The following is a 19,466-nucleotide window of genomic DNA, read 5'->3' on the forward strand; positions in this document are numbered from 1 at the left end:
CAGTTTGGGGCCAAGCCTGTGTCCTCCTATTGCTGAACTAGGACTTCCACTTTTCCACTTCTTGTAATTCCACTTCTGGTGTTCCTCAATGTCAGGCTGCCTTTGGAATTGGGACTAGCTAAGTTCTTTCTTGGCTAGGTGTGACCTGGGAAATAAAGAAAATTACTGCACAGCAAAATAAGCTTATTGGAATCTTACAGTCACTACAGTTAGTCCAAAATTGGAAGGGAATGATTTCTGGGAAGTGCCTGTTGGATAACCCTGATTTCTGATACAGGTCTGAGTGGCTGCTGCTGGGCTGCATCTTACAGTTCATGGTGCAGCAGTTGTTCTTACGTTCCTGAATTTCTCCTTGCTAGTCAGAAAATTCCTCTATTATTTATAACCTGTGTTAAAAAGCTTCCCCTGTGGAAAGCTTAAAACACTCCTAGTTGCAACTGTTCTTATACAAATGCATTTGAATTCTTGACTCTGCAGAAGTTGATTTGTTTGGTCGTTTTTTAGCAGTAGGAAAAACAAAGGAAGGAAGAGGAAGGATTTGTTAAACTGGGCTACAGCTGCAGAGCTGCAGAGGAAGGATTTGTTAAACTGGGCTACAGCTTGCACTTACACCCTATGTTTTTAAAAAGCTATGGATACTTCTGCAAGCAGTTATCTGCATCTCATTTGGATAGATCTGTACACAGAGCAAGCACTTCTGCCACCTGCTTGGAGACCACATCCCACTACTCACCCTACGCTGGGGCTGTCTGTGCATCAACAGCCAGGCAGTGATTCCTGCTGTTAAACCTCCAACTGCACCCCCAGGCTGCTCAGCTCATGGGATGTTTCAGCTGCAGGGAAAATCTTCTGGATAGAATGAGAGGGAATGCCTTTAAACTGAAAGAGGGCACATTTACACTACTTATTAAGATGATATTCTTGACTGTGACAGCAGTGAGGCCCTGGCAGAGGTTTACCCAGAGAAACCCTGGCTGTCCCATGCCTGGAAATATTCAAGGATAGGTTGGATGGCACTTGGAGCAACTGGGTTTTGTGAGTGACATCCCTCTGTCCATGACAGGAGGGTCAGAACAAGATGGTCTCTGAGGTCCCACCTTTGGAATGCAACCACCTGGCCCTGCTCCTGGGTGCACACAGTGTGTTGGTGTGGGCTGCCTGCCCCGGTGCAGGGCACAGAGAACAGGACACATTCCATGCCTGATTCCAGCTGATGTGAAAGGAAGCTGTACCATTAAAAGGCAATTCAGATCATGAGCTGGAAGGTTCACCTCTTGCCCCTATTCTTCAGTCTGACATTAGCACAAGTTTCTTTTGGCAACCATCCAGCCTCTGGAAGGGAACAAAACTCAGCTGTGAGAGACAAGTGGCACGAGCTGCACTGTTCCTGAGCTTCTCCAGCAGCATATGAGGCACCAGAATGAACAAGTGTCACTGCTGGAAAAACCTGCATGGAGTCCTCTGTGCTTGTGTGATGGAGTAGGCAACAGGTTTAGAGGAGAAAATCCCAGACAGATTTAAAAACACTTTATTAAAAGTATAATTTAAAGACTTCATTAGAAAATAGAGCAGCCTCTGTATGATGATGCTTTAAAAGTTCATGAAAGTTGATTTCAGTACAAAAATAATGCTCTCTTGTTGGGAGGAGCAGGAATGTGGAGAGACCAAACCAAGAAGCTCTTGACCCAAAGAGATTTCAGCAGCAGTGAGGAGGTGGCAGGGCAAGTGCAGAGGTGCCAAAGCAGGTACAATCTCAGCTTCACCAGGTATTCTGCTAGGAGGGACTGCAGGACTGGGAGTGTCTGCTGTGCTGAGAGATCTGCACTCCCATTCCCTTCTGTCTTGCTAATTAAATCTGTGATGGGTTTTTTAACTTGTTCACTGGCTCACTTGCAAAGTTAATAGCAAAGCAGTGAAACTGCAGTGAGTACTGGACTAAAGATAATATTCCTATGTCTCTGTGGTGAGAAGTAGCTGTGATACTACTGCACTGGAAAGGTGATAGGCTGGAGTGCTGCAGGGTGCTTCACCCTAAGGTGTGTCAGAAGCAAAGGTAATGGAAGACTTAGTTACTTGGTGTCATGATGGAGAGGGACCAGAGCACTGCTGAAGATGGCCCTGAAGCCTAATAGCAAAGCTGCGAGTGCTCTCCCTGTCTCCAGCCAGTGCCACTCTCAGTTGCTGATTGTAAATTTGCAGCTCAGTGGGGTTAGCTGGAAATAACCCCGGATCTTGCCAGAGACAGCATCCGGCCTGGGCTGTGCGTCTGGAGCTGCAGATGGTGTCTGGCGCCTGTCAGTGCTTCCCCTGCACGGCTCTGTCAGCTGCTATTCCTGACACCACCACTGATGCACCCAGGAACTGCTAGCTGGGGCAAGGGAGTTCATCAAGGCAGAAGACTTGAGCAAATTAGGTAGTCCCTTCCAAGAGAACATAAAAACTTCCCCTCGACAGCTTTTGGAGTTGTTTCCTTTCCCATTCAGCAGCACTGTGATGCTGCCTCACAGGGTGCCAGGCCACTTCCACAGTGTGAGTGAGCAGCTCTGATGGAGAAACCAGCAGTTCTTCCTGAATTGGGGGATTGAAGATGAATTCCACTTGGACAAGGAGGGGGCAGGGCAGTGCATGGAGCTGGCTCCATCCATGAGTAACTTGATTTCCAGCTGGGCGATTGAGTGCTTGCGGTTACGATCTGGTAACTCATCAATCTTTCACTGGTACAGCAGGGGCCGTGCTGCAGTCCTTGGGGTACAACTTCTGAAGGAAAACACGTCTGGCTCTGGTCAGCTTCAACTGGACCATCACTAAAATGCAAGTGAAGGCTGACATTTCAGTAAATGGATGGCTTTATTGGACAGGCTTTGTGGGTAAAAACATTGGCGTAAAGTCTAGCTGGCCTTGTTTTAATTTGTTTTTTAATAGTGTGTGCTTGTTATGATGTTTACACAGGAATTCTATTTGTTGGAGAGCTAGGAGTCCCACGGGCTCTGTGTGTGAGGGGGAGGGCTCTGCGAGTGCCTGGCTCTGGTTTCTTTTCTCTTTCAGACACACACACAACACTGTGCCCATAGGGCAGTCAGGCTCAGAAGCTTTCAGAAAATGGAATTTTGGAGGATTCTGGGAATTTGACCCTGCATATTTGAAGAACTTTGGGGGTTTTCTGGGTTTTAGGTTTTATTTTCATAAATGTTTGATTCTCTTGGCCATTTTGAGCAGGGCAAGTCTATGGCTTAACTGCAAAAGACCTTTTGCATCCAGGTGCAAAATCCAGAACCTTTCGCATTCAGGTCTCTTCTCCAAAAGTTTTCTCTTTCTGTGATAGTTCTTAGAGTCCTACAATGCCCTCTGTGTGGTCTGAAGGGAACACTGGAGACAACAGGCTGTGGTAAACAGGGATTTGGAGCATGTAGCATATGGGAGAATTCTGCTAATGTCTGATAATGCTGCATCACTTCTCAGCAGTCCTGGTGGTTGCCTGGCCAGGCTGAGCTCAGGGCTACAAATTACATCTCCTGATCACGTACACTTTGCAATTTGAAGAAAGTTCTAAAGTTTCAAAAGCAACATTTCCACTGCCTTCCTGACCTGCCTTCCCAAATGATGTACCAGTGTTGAGGAGGGGGAACTGGCACAGACTGGGACCCATCTCGCCACAGGCAGAGGCATCTCCCGGGAGCTCAGCTGAAGCCTGTTCATCCCAGGAGCAGGGAAATCCCATGCCCCCATGGGAGGCTATTCTCAGAGTCACCGTGTGCAGGGCTGGAGGAAGTGTTGGTGCAGTTACCCTGAGCTTATGGGTGAGCTTTGCACCCCCAAGGCAGAGAGCAGCAGGCAGGGCAGCACTTGTGTCATGGTGTGGTTTCATCTGCCACCTTGGGGAAAAGCTGGGCTTCTTTGGATGGGAAAACAGAGGGAGAGTGTGGAATTTTGATCTCTTCCCTTTCCAAATCCATACTCTAAGCCTGAATGCTTCAGATTTTAAAATCCTGACCCTACAGACGCTTCTTGTTCATGGCTAAAATAGTTATGTATTTCACATTGCTGAGGCCCAGCAATAAGCTTACTGTGGGACAGCCTGAAAGAAACGGAGATTCCATCAGGAATGGAAGATGCAGCTGGGCCATTTCACAGTGATCTCAGTGGGATTTGGACCAATTTTCCTTTCACACTTTGTATTCTCTCATTCTGAGTAACTGATGTGCTCAAGAAATATGTTCTCTGTGTATCACATAAGTAATGAAAGGTGTAGCTCTAAACAAGGTTGGCTGACCTCTCTTTGTATTGCCTGAGGGTGACCTGCAGTCTGCTGGAATTAAATGTAATCACAGGTTGTGCCCATGCTCCAGGAGACATCCTGATGGGAACAGGAAATTATGGGCATATCCAAGCAAAATATGTTCTGAATCTCCTGTGGCTTTGTGGATTGTGATGGCATTTCACACTAATATCCAGCCGACTTCCCCAGCTTCCTTTTATCAGAATAAGCAGAGATGCATTTTCCTTCCTTGGAAATTCCCTGTACAACATTCATTGCAAATTTATCTTTCTTCTCTTTATGTCCTCTTCCCAGCAGGCCAGTCTTAACCTCCTGTAGGGAGAAAGAAGAGGAAATGGAGTGAATGGGGCAGGGGTCTGAGATCTTAACATTGCCTTGTGTGAAACAGTAGGATGTGTGTGTGGAGCCTGGTTGAGGAATTGAGGTTTAAACAAGAAGGAGGTGAGCCAGAGGCAAAATAAAGGTTACCCAGGAGAGTTAGAGAAGGAATCTGCTCCCCACCAAGGCCACTCACCTTGCTGAAAGAGTCCTCAAATAGGACACTGTCACCCTGGGTGTGCATGACAGGAGCTGAAATGGCGTCTTCCAAGTCGTAACCAAACCACAGCTTGTTTATAATCACCTGCAATAAAACAAATCCTACACTGCCCAAGTGGACATAAAACCTGGGCTGTCCAACCCAGGCTGCACTGAGCCAGACCCACAGTCCTACCAGCCCGGTGTCCTGCTTTCGTGGTGACCAATGCTAGATGCTTGGGGCAAGTAAAAGAATAGGATGAGCACGTAATACTTCCCAGAATGCTTTCCCTGGCCTACAGTCTCAGCTTTTAGTGACTTCTAAATTGCAAATTAACAAAGGCATTGAGGAGTCAAGATCTGAGGAGAGGTGAGTAGGGACTGACCATGGCTAGAAATCTGGGAGGGCTGAAAAAACTTGCAACTTGCTGTGGGTTTCACTTACCATGGTGGTAGCACTGATAATCCAGCCCCCCCCAGCTCCTCCAATCACCAGCATGTCTCCTGACTTGGAGATGAGGATGGAAGGCACCATTGCTGAGGGAGGCTTCTCTCCTAGAGCAGAAGCAGAGATATTATTCTTTCCATGTGGCTCCAAACAGGGTAGGAGGGACACAGGTTCACCTACCTTGCCTTTCTTTTATCTCCCACAGAAAAACAAGCTGCTGCTCCTTCCTCAAGATGCTCAAGACTTCCAGAAAATTTTCCTTGTACTGAAAGCCTGCCTCCCAAAAAACTGGGACCTTTCTGGCACAAGCTAAACAAGATTCTCTTGATGCAGGACAGGGCATCCTACAAGTATTCAGGACTTGCTGCAGCTCATCCAACCAGATGAGGAACCCTCCTCAGAAATCCTGCCATGGCAGCACTGGTGTCCTCTCCCAGCAGGCTGAGGGGGATGCAGCAGGGACAGCTTATGGCACAGAGCCATGTCTGAACCAACACTGCTGTGTCACAGAGCTCGGTGCAAGCCTGCAGCACCTCTATACTCAGAAGCATAGATGAGCCTAAAATATCAGCAGGCTTGTCTTAAGCAGTAGTTTCTTCACTTCTTCCCTCCCCTTCCCATCAGCCAGTGATCATCTTCAGCATTTTTTTTAACCTCTGATTTCTCTGGTTAGAAACCGAGACTCCTGTATTTCCATACAAGGAGATATGTGAGTAGACACAGACACACTACAGGGCTTTACCCTCTTTTAGTCTGAAATAAACTTGCTCTCATCCAGATCTAGGAAAGGAAAGAGTACCTGTAAGTTTACAGGTTGTCCCTGGCCACTTGGACATAGCCTGTGTATCCATCCCCTGGCCCTGTGCTTTGTTCTGAGGATGAGGATGCTCACCTGGTTTAATGCTTCTGTTTGCTATGCAGAAGTCAGCAAGTTCATTATTTAAAATGATCCCAGTTTGGTTAGAATACACAAAGGAGCCAAACCTGCAGGGAGGAAAGATGAAGCCTTTTAGTGCCCAGGGTTCTCCTGTTATGGATGACATTTACTGCTCATGGCACCCTGTGAGTAACTTCTGTCTCCTCCCAGCCTGCAAGTGTCCCAATGAGGGTGTGCAAAAGGAATTTGTGCTGCTGCTAGTGACAGGGATAAGTTCCCTGTTACTGGTGCCACAGAAATTCAGCAAGAGCCTCAGCAAGTTCTTGCATCCTCCTGAATTATGACAGCTCTTAGAGTTGATGCTCACAGATCTTTGCTGTCACATGAAAAAGGCACTCACAGCTCAGAAGCTGCCTAAACCCGTGAAACCCAGGGGTTTTGCATTTCTGGTAGCCAGCCCTTGCAGCTCCCCTGTGAATCTGACACGTGGCCTGTGTGACTCTGTTACCAAGCCCCAGGCTACTCACGGGTAGTTGATGGTGCTGGTGGCCGACACGGCGCTGCCGTCTGCAGCGAGCACAGAGATGTGGCTCGTGCCCATGCTCCTGTGCTTGTCCTTGTAGAGGGACTCCAGCAGGCTGTAGTGGCTCAGTGGGTGGTCACCACGATTATCTATCCTCCGCCTGACAGACTCAGCAAACTGGTCAGACAACAGGGTCCCCACAGGCACCTGCCAGCACAGCAAGGACACTGAGCTGGTCACCAAAGCACAGGCCTGTCTTTGGGCTCAGGAAATGAGCCCCAATAGTCAGAGCTTGGGGCCCTGGAGTGGCAGCGTTCAACCCCAGGCCATTCTCATCCCAGAAAACAGACCAAGCTCAGCACCGAGGCACCTCAACGTTGGCAGGAGCATGTGCCCACCCTTTGTCAGGCAAGTGAGTGCCAGCCTACAGCTGAAGCTGTAAACAGCCTGATCCTGCCTCTGCCTTGGCCAACTCAGCTGCATTGCTCTTCAGTAGCAGCTCTATTTTCTTTCCTTCCAGGCTGCAAAGAAGGAGCATATCAGAGCATTGCTCAGTGCTGTAGCACTTTACCAACACACCATGGAGCTCACCTGAGCTTCAGAGAAGGCTGGGTCACTCATGTGGGGTCTTAGCATGTTGCCAAACTTCAGGGCTTCTGCAATGTAGTGATAGGTTTCTACCTTCTCCTCAGGTGTTGCCAGTGATGCTTTATGGAATTTATACTCTGTGGAGCAGGGTGAAATAATTTTGTTAATAGACCCCAAGCAATGTTTTTTCAAGAAGTGTAAAAAAAAGCAAAGGTTGAAAGGAGCCTCCTCTTCCCACCCCAGTTCTTCCCAGGTTTCACCTATGCTTTAGGATGTGGATGCAGAAACAACCAAGTACTAATTTTCACAGTGACTTCAATTCCTTTTGAAGCATTGGGAAAGCTATGCATCCTTTGGCCTTTGCAGCAGCTGTGGGGATGCTGACCCACTGTACAAGTGAACCAGTTCTTTTTCCTGCTGCATAGCATGGTCATACTGCTGCTTTGGGCCCCATTCTGGCTCAAAAACTCTATTTCTGCCCATTGCATTTTATCATTCTGGAGCAACACTCTCTGAAAACCTCTTGCTGACCCTTTTCCATTAGGAATTTACCTTCCAATACCTTGAGGATGAACATGAGCACTGCACCTCCCATGGGTGGTCCTGGAGCAAATACTTTGGTGTGGTTGTTCAGGGTGATGTTCAGAGCTGAGGACACCTCTGCTTTGTATGCCCGAAGGTCCTCCAGTGAGAGACCGGATCCTTCAACAGAGACCCAGGAACTGCCATTAGCACAGCAACTTGTACTGGTGCTGTGGGCTGCCTGCATCCGAGCCTTGGTAAAGCTTGTGAAGAGCTGTCCCATACAGCCCCGATTCCTTCCACCCAGCACAGCACTGCCCTCACGCATCCTCGTGTGCTGCCAAACCCCAGGATGTCACAAAGCCTAAAGGAGTCAGAGGGGCGAGAGTGCGTGAGCACTGTGGGCAAAGGCCAGAGCAGTGTCTCAGCCCTGCTTCTGGGCCTGAGTTGTAGGATCTGGGGAAAGGTGGCCTTTTCCCATGCCAGGTACCACCCCAAGTGACAAGCAAATGGCATGTGTTGGCTTTCCCCTGGTACAGGCTCACTGTGAGCCGATGCCTGGGAGAAAGGCCTATGTATCAGGACTACCTGTAGCTGTTACTCACCAGCCTTCGTGACATCCTCCACCAGGGCCCTTCCTATCTCTCCCTCATAAAACGCTGCAGCTCCGTGCTCCGCTACAGCTTGCAGCGTTCGCTGCAGCGCTTGCCACCGGAAGGTCTCGCCAAGCTTCAGAAATCTTTGACCATCACATAGCAGTGGGCTGTTAAAGAAGAACATTCATCAAGCATGAGCTTGTTTTTGCCCAGGGCCAATGACCTCTTTTTCCTACCAGGAGCTGGTCTGGATTATGTATGCTGTGTGTTTTCCAGCGCAGTGCTACACTGCAGCCTCTTTTAAAAACCCACTTCTGTGATTCTCTCCCACTCCATAGCAAGTATTCCCTGAGCACAAACCACAGCAGCAGCCTGCGCTCCCCGTCAGCATGTCAGAGAATGGGTCTGAAGGGGTCTGAAGCTGAGACCCCTTCAGTGTGAGTGGCCCTCACACTGCAGTTTCATTCATGGGTCTTACCACAGGTTTTTCCCCGGTCCAGAGAAGGCTGGGTGATGGAGAATTTTCCCCAGAACTGGAGAAATAACAAGTGGCTCTGAAAGAAGCTTGATGGTTGGTTCAAAGAGGGCTTTCCATGGTAAGCGGCCGTGTCGCTTATGGGCTTCCTCATACCCACGGAGTTCTCCAGGCACGCCAATCCAGCGGGGACCTGAGGAGCACAACAGCAGTGTCACACCAACTACGTCACTGGCTAGGGGGTTCCACCTCTCTGAAAGCTCTCCAGTCGAAGTCTGAGTTGGTAGAGGCAACCAAGGCTTCTAAAAGCAGGCTTGGTCTGTTTATTCCCTTTTCCTGTTCATGTATTTCCCTGTTACTGAACAGCAGGGCTGTAGAGAGGCTGGAGCCAGGCCTGAGGTGTGCTGAAAGTGTAACAGGCAACAGGCACCTGCTGCAGCAACGGAGGTGGCTGGACCCTGGAGAAATGGCACTCATGGGGCCTGGACAAACACCAGAAAAAGGGAAGCAGTGAAATTCTCCATCCCTGGAGAAATTAAAAAATGTGACAGGACAAGACCCTGGGCAGCCTCAGCAACACCTGACATCACCCTGCTTTGAGCAGAACTCCAGCTGTCCCTTCCAACCAGAGCTGCTCCTGATTCCTCTTCAGGCTCTTCTAAGGATAAGAACATCTCCAGAATCTAGGACACACCCCAGAACATAACATTCTAGGGAATACAGCAAGAAATGTGGAGAGATCCAAGATGTGCTGCTAAAGCAAGAGTGCCTGAGCCCAGCAACTCAACCCCTGATGTGCCAGCGTGCTTCCCCAATCTATGGACATGGGCAAGCACACAAGATTGATTTCTTTTGTTTCCCGAAAGCTATTGATCTTATTTTTCTCTGTAAGAACTCCTGAGGAATGAGAGCTTTGGGAAATCCAGTCTTGAATTGCAGACTTCCTATGGAGAGAAGTTACATTGTGATTTCTCCTCATGCTGGCTCCCCATTGCCTCACTGGTCAGGCTGCCAGTGTTATTACCAAACAGGAATTTTTATGGACCTAGTATTTTTTGTTACTTTTGCAAAAGGCAATCCAAGTAGAGAGCGTTAAACTAAATAGAACTCCAGATCAAGTCAGTGAGGTGCTCAGTTCCCCACCCTGAGCTCAGTGCACACCAGGAGGGCGCACAGCTGTGTCCTTACCAATGGGGAAACCAGCACCACAGCCAGACAGTAAGTTGTGAGGAAACACTCGTGGGACTGTCTCGCGGGCGTTGATCACCTCGACTGTTCCTAGAAAGATGAGAGGGAAATGCATAATGTTGTTTTCCTGAAGCAGGTGAACATCACACTCCAGTCAGCTGTAGCACTGCATGTGCTGCTGGCCCAGAGCTGAGCTGCTCTGGAGCCTTTTGCCAGATGTGCCAAGTGCACCTGCAGGGCCAGGTGTCAGCACAACTTGTCCTTGACTCCTGTGCTTTTATTTAGAGCAAACCAAGCAGAGCCTACCTAAAGGTACTGAAAGTACAGGGAGAAGGCCAGGGCTCCACACAGCGAAGGCTCCCCCCAGGGTTCATGGGCTGGGACATGCTGCCTCACACCTGCAGGTTCCAGCACTTCTTCTACAGATGAGATATGTCAGAGGCATAATGTGAGCCTCATGCTCCTGGGAGGGCCATTTACCAAATGATGATGAGGCAAGTCCATCATATCTGTAGCCCTCTATGTATCAGGGAGCTCGAAAGGACAAAAACAAACCCAAACCCAACGCCCCCCTTGCATACACTCATATTTAATGTCTAGCCTACCACTTTACTCCCTCCCTGCCTTGTATTTATCTGTCCCTGTCACAGTCCACAGAGCCAGCTGTGCTGCAGGAGCCCACGGTGCTCCCTGGTGTACCAAGCACCTGAGCTGTGCACAGCCACGGGCCGCTCTGTGCAGCAGCATAACTCAGGTAGCAGAGGAGGATTGCTGTCAGGAAACAAAGTTCCATGGCTTTTGCCAAAAGGAAAAAAAGAAGAAAAATATAGGTGGTCTGCCAAAAGGAAAAAAGAAGAAAAATATAGGTGTTCTGCCAAATTAAGCTCTTGCATAAGATTCACCCAAACAGTTCCAGATTTGTGACTCCATGAAACTACTTGGCAGGGGTTTTAAAACTATTATATTGTTACAGTGTTCATTGTTGATATTAGTATTAGCTATATAAGCTCTGGGGGTTTTTGGAAGCCAAGACTTAGAAACTCCCACATTAAAAACATAAAAGCAAGAAAACAACACTAGAGTTTAAGCCAAACACAGAAAGGCTCCCCACCAGACACTGAACATTGCTAGGTTTAGATTTCTGAAGCGGAGATGCATTTCCTGGGACAGGAAGTGTCACCAGTGCTTTAGCAAGTCACACAGCACTGGTGACAGCAGTGTGAGACAGCCCCAGGGCCAGCAGGCACTGCCAGAGCTGCTGGGGCAGCACAAGCCCTGAAGTGCCATCCCGAGAGCTCAGCTGAGGCACGGACAGCCCGACACTGCCAGCACACCCCTCCTGCCTGCTTCACTCAGACACACCTGGCTGCAGTCAGCTGCGTGACTTTGGAATGTACTTTGGGATTGCTTTGGAGAGGGAAGGAGAGGCAAACTCAGCTCATTTTATATCAAAGCTCTTTCCTCCACACACACGTTCTTGCTGTGAAATGACAATCACAGCTCCCTGTGGTGGATGCTTTGGATTAAGAGCGCAAGCGTGCTTTGTGATGTAGTTTTATATTCAAAATATTGCTCTGAGAGAACAGGCAGGATTCTGATTTCTCCACAGCAGTTGTGTGTCTGCAGAGGGACAAGGCACCATGGAAAGGCCAGGGCAGGCCCATACCTGTGCTGGCATTATAGATGGTAAATATGACCCCACCACCCAGGCCTGAACTCTGAGGGTTCATCACTGAAGTGCAGATCAAGCCAGCAATGGCAGCATCCACAGCTGTGCCTCCACTTTTCAGGATGTTCCTGTGGTGGGAAGGGAAGAAAAAAGACACTGTTAAAATCCAGGAATGTCAGAATGGAGGAACCACATGAAAACGCCTCCTTGGGACCCCTGCAACTTGAAGAGAGCATCTGGAGAAATGTAGTGGCAGCAGTGTGGGGTGTGAGGGCACAGAGGGGCACCTTCCTCTGCTGGAGTGAGAAGGAACAATTAGAGGGAAAGAAAGGAGGGTCCACAGGAGGAAAGAGCAGCCAAGGCCAGACCTGTGGAAGGCTGGACTTCCTCTGGGCAAACAGGTATGGGAGAGAGAGAGCTGCAGCTGCTCACAAATGCTGTGGACTAAAAGGGACAGCAAGGAGTCCCAAGACAAGGAGAAGGATGCTCTGAGCACAGAAGAGGGCTTTCCACATACTAGGAACCAAACAACTGATCTCTGGCTTCCCAAATGCCATTCCTAATAAAGGCATGTGCTGGTCAACTGGACAGGAGCACTGAAGTGGGAACACTGGGTCCACGTGTCAATTAGCTTCATTGCTCCTACAATGTGACTTCTTGGGGTTATTAGCACAAAAATACCCCAGCCTGCTCCCTGTATTCCCAAAGACAAAACCAACAAAGAAACAAAAAACCAAACAGGAAACAAACCCTCAACTGCTTCAACCAAGGCACAGGACTAGAAAGAGCACAAAAGCATTAAGGCAGCCTCTTGCTGCTGACAGCCACGAGGTTCTGTTACAGAAACGTGTCTCAACAAATGCTTCCCTCAAGAGCATCTGAAAACCATAATTTCCTTGCAGTGGAAATGGGGTGGCATTTCCTGCACAGCCTGCCAGTTGCCAGCACTGGTGTTTGCTAGGAAGGTTCCTAACTGCTTTATTGGGTTATTGCTCAGATGAGGCAAAGCCAGAGGGGAGACTGGAGTAGTTCATTAATTGCACTGCAGCTGATCCCAGAGTTTGCATGGGAACACAGAGCACACACAGAGACTGGTGTTTATTTTCCATCCACAGATATGGCTGGGACCTGCTGGGTCTGGGAACAGGATACTGCCAGCAGGCATGCTGATGTGGCTTTCCTTTGTTTCCCCAAGTGCCTCAGATCCACTGCCTGTAAGGAAATGATATGTGGACAAGTGGGAAGAAAAGAAATAGTAGGGAACATCAGGCTTTCTGCTTGGGATCTGCGTGGCTTTTGGCCTCCTGTGAGCTCCCTGGCTGTAGCTCTGAACGTGGAGACTGAGGCTCAGGCTCACCCATCCAGCCCCTTGCAGCAGGGGATGGACTCACCACACCAATGTCTCTGGGAGGTGTTTTTCTGAAATGGAAGCTGTTAATTGCTGACCACAGAATGACACGAGAGCTTCCTAAAAAACTTGGTCACCTCTGCAGAAGATCCAGGCAGCATGTTAGAAAGTTGGAAGAAGAGGGAGGGACTGCTACACTGACCCAGGACAGTGCTCCCCAGAGCCCCTGGATTGTGTGTGAGCTGTGAGACATCACATGTACAAAGCCTGGTGACGGGTGTGAAGAACGACACAGGGAAAGGCATGGTTCTGGCACTGAAAAACAGCTTTGAAGAGAAGCTTGGAGATGGTATAGTGCACATTTCAATGCAATGCATTAAGGCCTTAACATGGAACATCAGGTACATTTCCCAAAGCCTGAAAAGCACCATTCGCACCCAAATTCACAACACACTGGCCTCCAGCCTTGACACCTTTCCCTCCAGCTTCTGCAGAGACTGAAACTCAACAGAAAATACACTGAGCTGGCTCTTGGCGTGTCACATGTGGCTCCCTGTTCGTGGCTCACTCCCAGTCACAGACCTGCCCCTCCCTGGAAGTGATGCCTGGGGAATTTAGGGCCATTATGTCCCATTACTTGGCTCCCTTTAGATGGATCTCTGTTGTAATGAGCTTAGTTATAATGCAAAATCCTTAATCAAATTGTGGCACCTTACCAGGTCTCCCTAGAGATATCAGTGCTGCAGCTGACAAGATCTGATAACAATGTTTTGTCCCATATCCTTCCTGCCACTTAGCATTAGGGTTTAGTCATTAATGGAGTTTCCTTATAATAAGGAGCAGAAGAGGGTGTTAACAACCAAGTCCCATTCCAGCAGCAGCAAACAGGGATTCACCTTCCCTGGAAAGGGTGAATGATGGCACTTTGCTCTCAGCAAAGATGGGCTGTGCTGGACTGCAGACCAAGACCTCCACTCTGCCCTAGGATAGAGGGAGCCCTGAAGCCCCTTTAAACACACTGGAAATGCTAACGTATTACATTTTATTGACTTTTATTTTCTGCTAAAGAAGGCTGGGGACTGGGAGACCACCCACTACACAGCAGCTGCCTCCTTAGGATTTATGAAGAGCAAAAGCAAAAACTGCTTCTGTAAAAAAGGGCCAGTTACCAAATTTAAAATGTACAAGAAGGGAAACCAAATCCTTTGGGATGTAAACATACTTCAGAAATCTGCTGGGCCATCACTGAAAAGGAATTTTGCATCAGATTCTCTGGTTAGAACTGAGCTTCCCAGGGCTGCAGACGTTTTCTGACTGTTAAAGTTTCACCATTCTCACCCTCCCCACCACCCTGTCCCCCCGGGGGGTGTTGATTTCAAAGAAGGCTGGTTCCCAGGGTTTATGCCTGGGAAGTGGGATCAGAGATAGCTGCTGGGCCAGGCCATGTCAGCTCACCTTGCTGCAGTGAATCCCACCACTGGGAATGAACATTTTTCCTAAATCTGTCCCTGACCTTATGGTGGCTCTTTCTTCTGCCATTTGGGAAACAAAGGAATGCAGGGCAGTGGATGACAGCTCAAACAGCACACTGGTAGGGAATATAGAGCTTTTTGGCATGCTTGATGAAAAGAGCCTCTTCCAGGAGGGAATAAGTGGTTCAGAGTTGAAGGAAAAGTTTGACTACCTCTTACTGTCACAGGACAATCATCTCCTGTCTCCTCAGGGCTCTTGACATAAGGAGAAATTAGTGAGGTGGACTGTGGTACCAAATCCACATCCTTGGGTAAAAACTGCTCTGATTCTCCTTTTAGCCTCCCATCCCTCTCCATCAAAGTGCTTCACTTCATTCAGGGACAAGTTTTCTCCCAGGGCAGGGTCTTAGTCTGGACCAGACAGCTGTACAAGGGTGCTTTCAGCCCCCAGTTTCCAGCAGAACAAACACAGCAATACAGCCAGCCTTGCTGAGCACTGAGAGCTGGGCACTGATGGCTAAGGGGAAGTTCAGCTCAGGACCTGCCAACATGGATGGTGACAGGCTGAAGGCTCACTGAGATTGCTCTTGCACTTTCTGCAGGGACCCAAAGAGTTGCGTAAAGATTTCAGAAATCCGGAGTACACGAACACAATCTCCAGAGCTGGGAAACGCATGGGCCCTGAGGAGTTTTCCACAACTCACTATCCCATTCACTGAAATACAAGATTCCTCCTCGAGCAAGAGGTTTAGTTCAGTTATTCTCAGTAAGTTCAATTGACAATTCTATTAGGAACATACAAAGACTCCCAAATGGAAGAATCTTAAACCAACAGAGTATCATGTAATTTCATTCCTGACAACTCACAGAGCATGTTGTTTGAGTTTATCTTAAAAATAAACAAGATTTTTAAATTAAAGAATAAAATCTGTAAGTAAATCAGAGATTAGGTGCTGTTTTTAGATTCGAAGGCTTTAGGCACCAGACCAGTTCTCTGAGCATCCCCCCACATGATTCCAGTGAGCTGGGGGGGGATTTGCAGGATGAAAGGGGTGGCTGTGGGGAACAGCCTGGGGTCACAGCAGGAGAGAGGTTCTGCCAGGTCAGTGAGGAAGAGCAGGGACAAACCAGCCTTGTAGTGTGTCTAGGGACTGGCATCCAGGGCTGCTTGGCTTTGCCCTGCTCTTACCTTGTTGCTGAAGTGAAATGTCACATGAACTGTCAGTTCACAGGTGGGGACAGCAGGGCCTAATGGACAAGACTGTTTTCAGAAATTGGATTTTATTGCTACTGCTGTGACAAAATTCCTATGGATGCTAAAATCCTATTCAGCAAAGATGAGGCAGGAAGCAGCTGGATGCTCATCATCTCACGGTGCTCCCATCAGGGACCCTGAGTCAGTCTCACCCTGCAGAGTCACACAGAAGGGTCACAGAGCAGAGCAGATGGTTCTGAAAGGCTGAGCCCTGGCCAGAGGCTGTCTGCTGTTGCATCCTTGCAGTGTCACTGCCATGTAAGACTTCCTCACTAGTCACTAGTGAGAAGTCATTTTCTCACCTCACAGCTTGCTCTGAGAACTAATTTAGTGCTAAGACCACTAAAGAGCATCATGCTCTAAGAGCTGAGAGCTTAAAAAGTGACATACAGGTATAACAGCATAGAAATGTGTGGAAGAAAATAAACAGGATCACATGCAGTACAGAGCATGCAATAAGCTTCCCAGAGAGAAAAATGAAGCCACCACTGTGGGCCAGTGGAATAGAGAAAGAAATATGACAACAGCAAGGAAAAGGGCAAATATTATACAAAGCTTCTGGTCCCAATCTCTCTTGCAGAGGAACATTTTTATAAGCCATTTTACTTTTATTATAATCTTTTACAAGAAGATGCACAGAAGAAGCTGGGAGAACTGCGCGGGAGTTTGTCTCGTTCCCGGTCTAAGGACAGCATGAAATGAGCACAAAGATTTCCAAGAATGGCTGAAGGCAAAGGATACCAGGAAAAGCAGCAGCAATCATGCAGCAGCAGAGGAGTAGAGCTGACCACCAGGCAGAGGGTGAGCTGTAGAGCCCAGGCAAAGGAGGAGAATAGCCATGGCTGGAGAGGTCCCAGAGGCTTGGCAGAGCTGAAGAAGAGAGCAGGACCTGATGTGCAGATGCCCCAGAATGGTCAAAAGCGGGGAAAAATGAGATGGGAAGGTGGTGCAAGAGCAGGATTTTGTGGGGATCACTGGCAGACTGTTTGTAGGAAATTTAAGTTGGTCCATCAGGCTGGAGGGACAGCATAGACCTGTCAGCAAGTGTGCTGGAGGTGCGGCTGCAGCAGTGGTGGAGGCTGGGGAAGCCTGTGGAGTTTCTTGCTTAGAGAGGGGAAGGAAACAAGTGAGAGCCCAGCAGCAGTAGCCAACTAGACAAAGCTGCTCAGATGTCCACTGGCCACAGATTTCTGTGGCTCTCACTTCAACGTCTTCCAGCTGATTATACACTACATCAAGTTAAAGTTTACAATAGCTGCAAAAACAAATGCAGTGGTTTTCCCCAGCAGATTCTTTGGGCAATCCAATTATGTATTTTCCTCTTTTTCCATTAATAGTGATTTTAAAAACACTTCTGCTTTCTGAAGAACTAACATGTGGCTTCACATAAAAACCCCATCTCACAGCTTGATATATGTGCAGCCACAGTATATTTTCTCCAGCTACTCACAAATGCTGTGCCAGCACATCATTGCCAGAATCAGAGGTGAGACATGGCAAAATGTGGTATTATGGCACCACATCTCATTTCACTCCCCCAGCCATGAGGCAGAGCACAAAGCTCCAGCATCCATCACTGGAGCATCCAGATCAATTGTAAACTTCCATCCTTCTGCTTTCATGGATGCGGGCATTAAATAATTGAAAGAACAGTAAAATAATAACATGGGAGTCAAAATGTTTAGAGACAAGTTTTACACAAACTGAAGGTGTACAACCTGGGTATCTTGAGAATTTTTTTAACCTACATCTTTCTTTCCAAGTGGTGTAAATATGTCTTTTATACTTCTACTGTCTTGACTGAATTTCAATTAAATCTGCTCTTTGCTTTTTTCTTCATAGCAGACACACTTACTGCAGGCTTCAGTCCAAGAACAGACCCCCAAAAGGCAGGGATGCCAGTACCCCATTCCCTGCCTTCCCTTCTTCTTTCTGTGGAAGCCTGGCTGCAGCTCTCTGCAAGCTCCTCCAACTTCTTAATTTACTCTAAGTCACTTATCCGACAGACCTATCACGCCATAAAAAGTAAATTTTTTCCTTCCCCACTTAAAACCAGCATTGTACTTGTATACTCCAAATATTTATACCTTCCAAAAGGCCGAGCGTTTGCACAGCTGCAAATTTTTGGGACGCTGCAGCGAAAGTAAGCATCAGCCACGGAGGCAGAGGCTCCGTCTGCTCTCCCGGCTGCGGTGAGCCGGAGCAGCCCGGAGCGGGGCCGGAGGCAGCTCACGGCCGCGGCTGGTGCCTGTCCCGTGGGTCAGCCCGAGTCACGACACGCACCGAGGAGCCGAGAGCTCCGTGCACCTACCGGCCGACGAGGGAGCAGCTCTCGGTGTCGGCAGCCACGGCCCCGTGCAGGTAGTGCTGCGGAGCGCACCTGGGCTGCGTCAGGATGACCACAAGCGTCATGGCCACTGCCAGCACTCCCAGGCTCAGCAGCACCAGGCAGCAGATCTTCCCCGTGGACATGGCTGTTCCTGTGCCGCCGAGCCGCGGCAGGGCTCCCAGTCCTTTCGAGGAGGCGCCTGCCTTGCTCGAGGGGAAGTGGATATATCCCGAGCTGTGAGGGAGGTCCCATGCAGTGGGCTCTGCCCCCAGTGATTACATTCTTTCTAACATTAAAAGCTGCTGAAAAGCGAACGGTGTGCTCTTGTCTTTCGTACTCTTAGGTGTGAGGGGCTTTTCACTCTCTTTATAAACTTTTCTTGCAGATCCACAATCTGCCCCTTTCTTATGTGTCTCTGATGAAAACATTTAACACATTCACTCCTGAAGCACTTCAAAGAGAAATCTCCACACTGCTCCTCGGCTTCTCCCAGCCTCTCTGGCTTCCCATGCTGGACACAAAAGTTACCTAACAAAGGTGGCCTGTGTGAATCACGGGGGAAATTACCTCAGCCCTACACTGCAAACTTGGGGTGTTTTGTTCCTGTAAAACTACTCAAAGAAGTAAAAGCTGAACACACTGTACAAAGCTAGAACCTTCATATATACTATTAGTTTACCTTATAGGTTATTATAATCTTAGTTACCTTTTTTCATATGGACATCTTGCCAGTGTCCACAGCATACATCTTCTGTAAATGAGCACAAGAGAACAACTGGAATAAAGCAGCGCTTTGCAAACATTGGTGCCCAGAGCACCAAGAGCTCTGGGGTCCAGTCTGTGCACGGCTGCTCACCAGGACAGACCTGATCCCTCACAGAGCAGTGATGAGCAGCAGGAATTGCTGCCCAGAGCAGCTGACCCCAGCTGGGCCTTGAACAGCCTCTTCATTACACAGTTCTCCTTGCACTCGAGAAGTTAAAGACAGGGCTCCACATCTGCCTGCTGTCTTTCTAAAAGATGTTACCTGTGATCCTTTCCCTCCTAGATTTGGGAGAAGGGGAAGTCACCTGTGCAGATTTACACATGTAAATCTACACAGAGCAGATTTTGAACTTGTCCCACTAAAGTTTATCTTATAACTAAGCAATACTATTTCACATGTCATATCTCAATAAATGGATTTGATAGGGTAAAAAGTCTTTTTTATGGTTGTATCTTCTTATAGGTTACCTTGGAGGACTGAAAATAGTTCAAGAAAAACTTGGCATGTGTAAACAAGCCTCCTCAGCTCTAATGTGACTTTTCACTCCATTGCAAAACATTGATGATTTTGTAGTTTCTCAATCCCTACATGACTTTGATGTTTCATTTTTTACAAATT

General features: G+C 48.3%; 1 protein-coding gene across 1 annotated transcript; it reads right to left on the reverse strand.

The window, feature by feature from the left end:
- Positions 1-1,512: 1,512 nt before the first annotated feature.
- On the reverse strand, positions 1,513-18,261 carry GGT5 (gamma-glutamyltransferase 5). Its single transcript, XM_068209111.1, has 12 exons — positions 18,065-18,261; positions 11,676-11,806; positions 10,010-10,099; positions 8,825-9,014; positions 8,356-8,513; positions 7,781-7,930; positions 7,232-7,365; positions 6,645-6,847; positions 6,133-6,224; positions 5,238-5,347; positions 4,791-4,898; positions 1,513-4,588 (listed from the first exon to the last, which is right to left on the reverse strand). Exons 1-12 carry the CDS (start codon positions 18,223-18,225, stop codon positions 4,442-4,444), a joined length of 1,674 nt encoding a protein of 557 aa, XP_068065212.1. The 5' UTR covers positions 18,226-18,261; the 3' UTR covers positions 1,513-4,441.
- Between the last annotated feature and the right edge of the window lie 1,205 nt (positions 18,262-19,466).

Source organism: Anomalospiza imberbis, chromosome 18 (genome assembly GCF_031753505.1).
Source record: "Anomalospiza imberbis isolate Cuckoo-Finch-1a 21T00152 chromosome 18, ASM3175350v1, whole genome shotgun sequence".
Classification (NCBI taxonomy): Eukaryota; Metazoa; Chordata; class Aves; order Passeriformes; family Viduidae; genus Anomalospiza; species Anomalospiza imberbis.

Bases quoted from the DNA above. Each gene is read 5' to 3' on its own strand.
- GGT5 (XM_068209111.1), bottom strand. From the start codon at position 18,225: ATGTCCACGGGGAAGATCTGCTGCCTGGTGCTGCTGAGCCTGGGAGTG. The intron at 11,807-18,064 runs GTAGGTGCACGG...TTCCCACCACAG, and splicing joins AGCTGCTCCCTCGTCGGCCG to GAACATCCTGAAAAGTGGAG. The intron at 4,589-4,790 runs GTGAGTGGCCTT...TTCTCCCTACAG, and splicing joins TTGAGGACTCTTTCAGCAAG to GAGGTTAAGACTGGCCTGCT.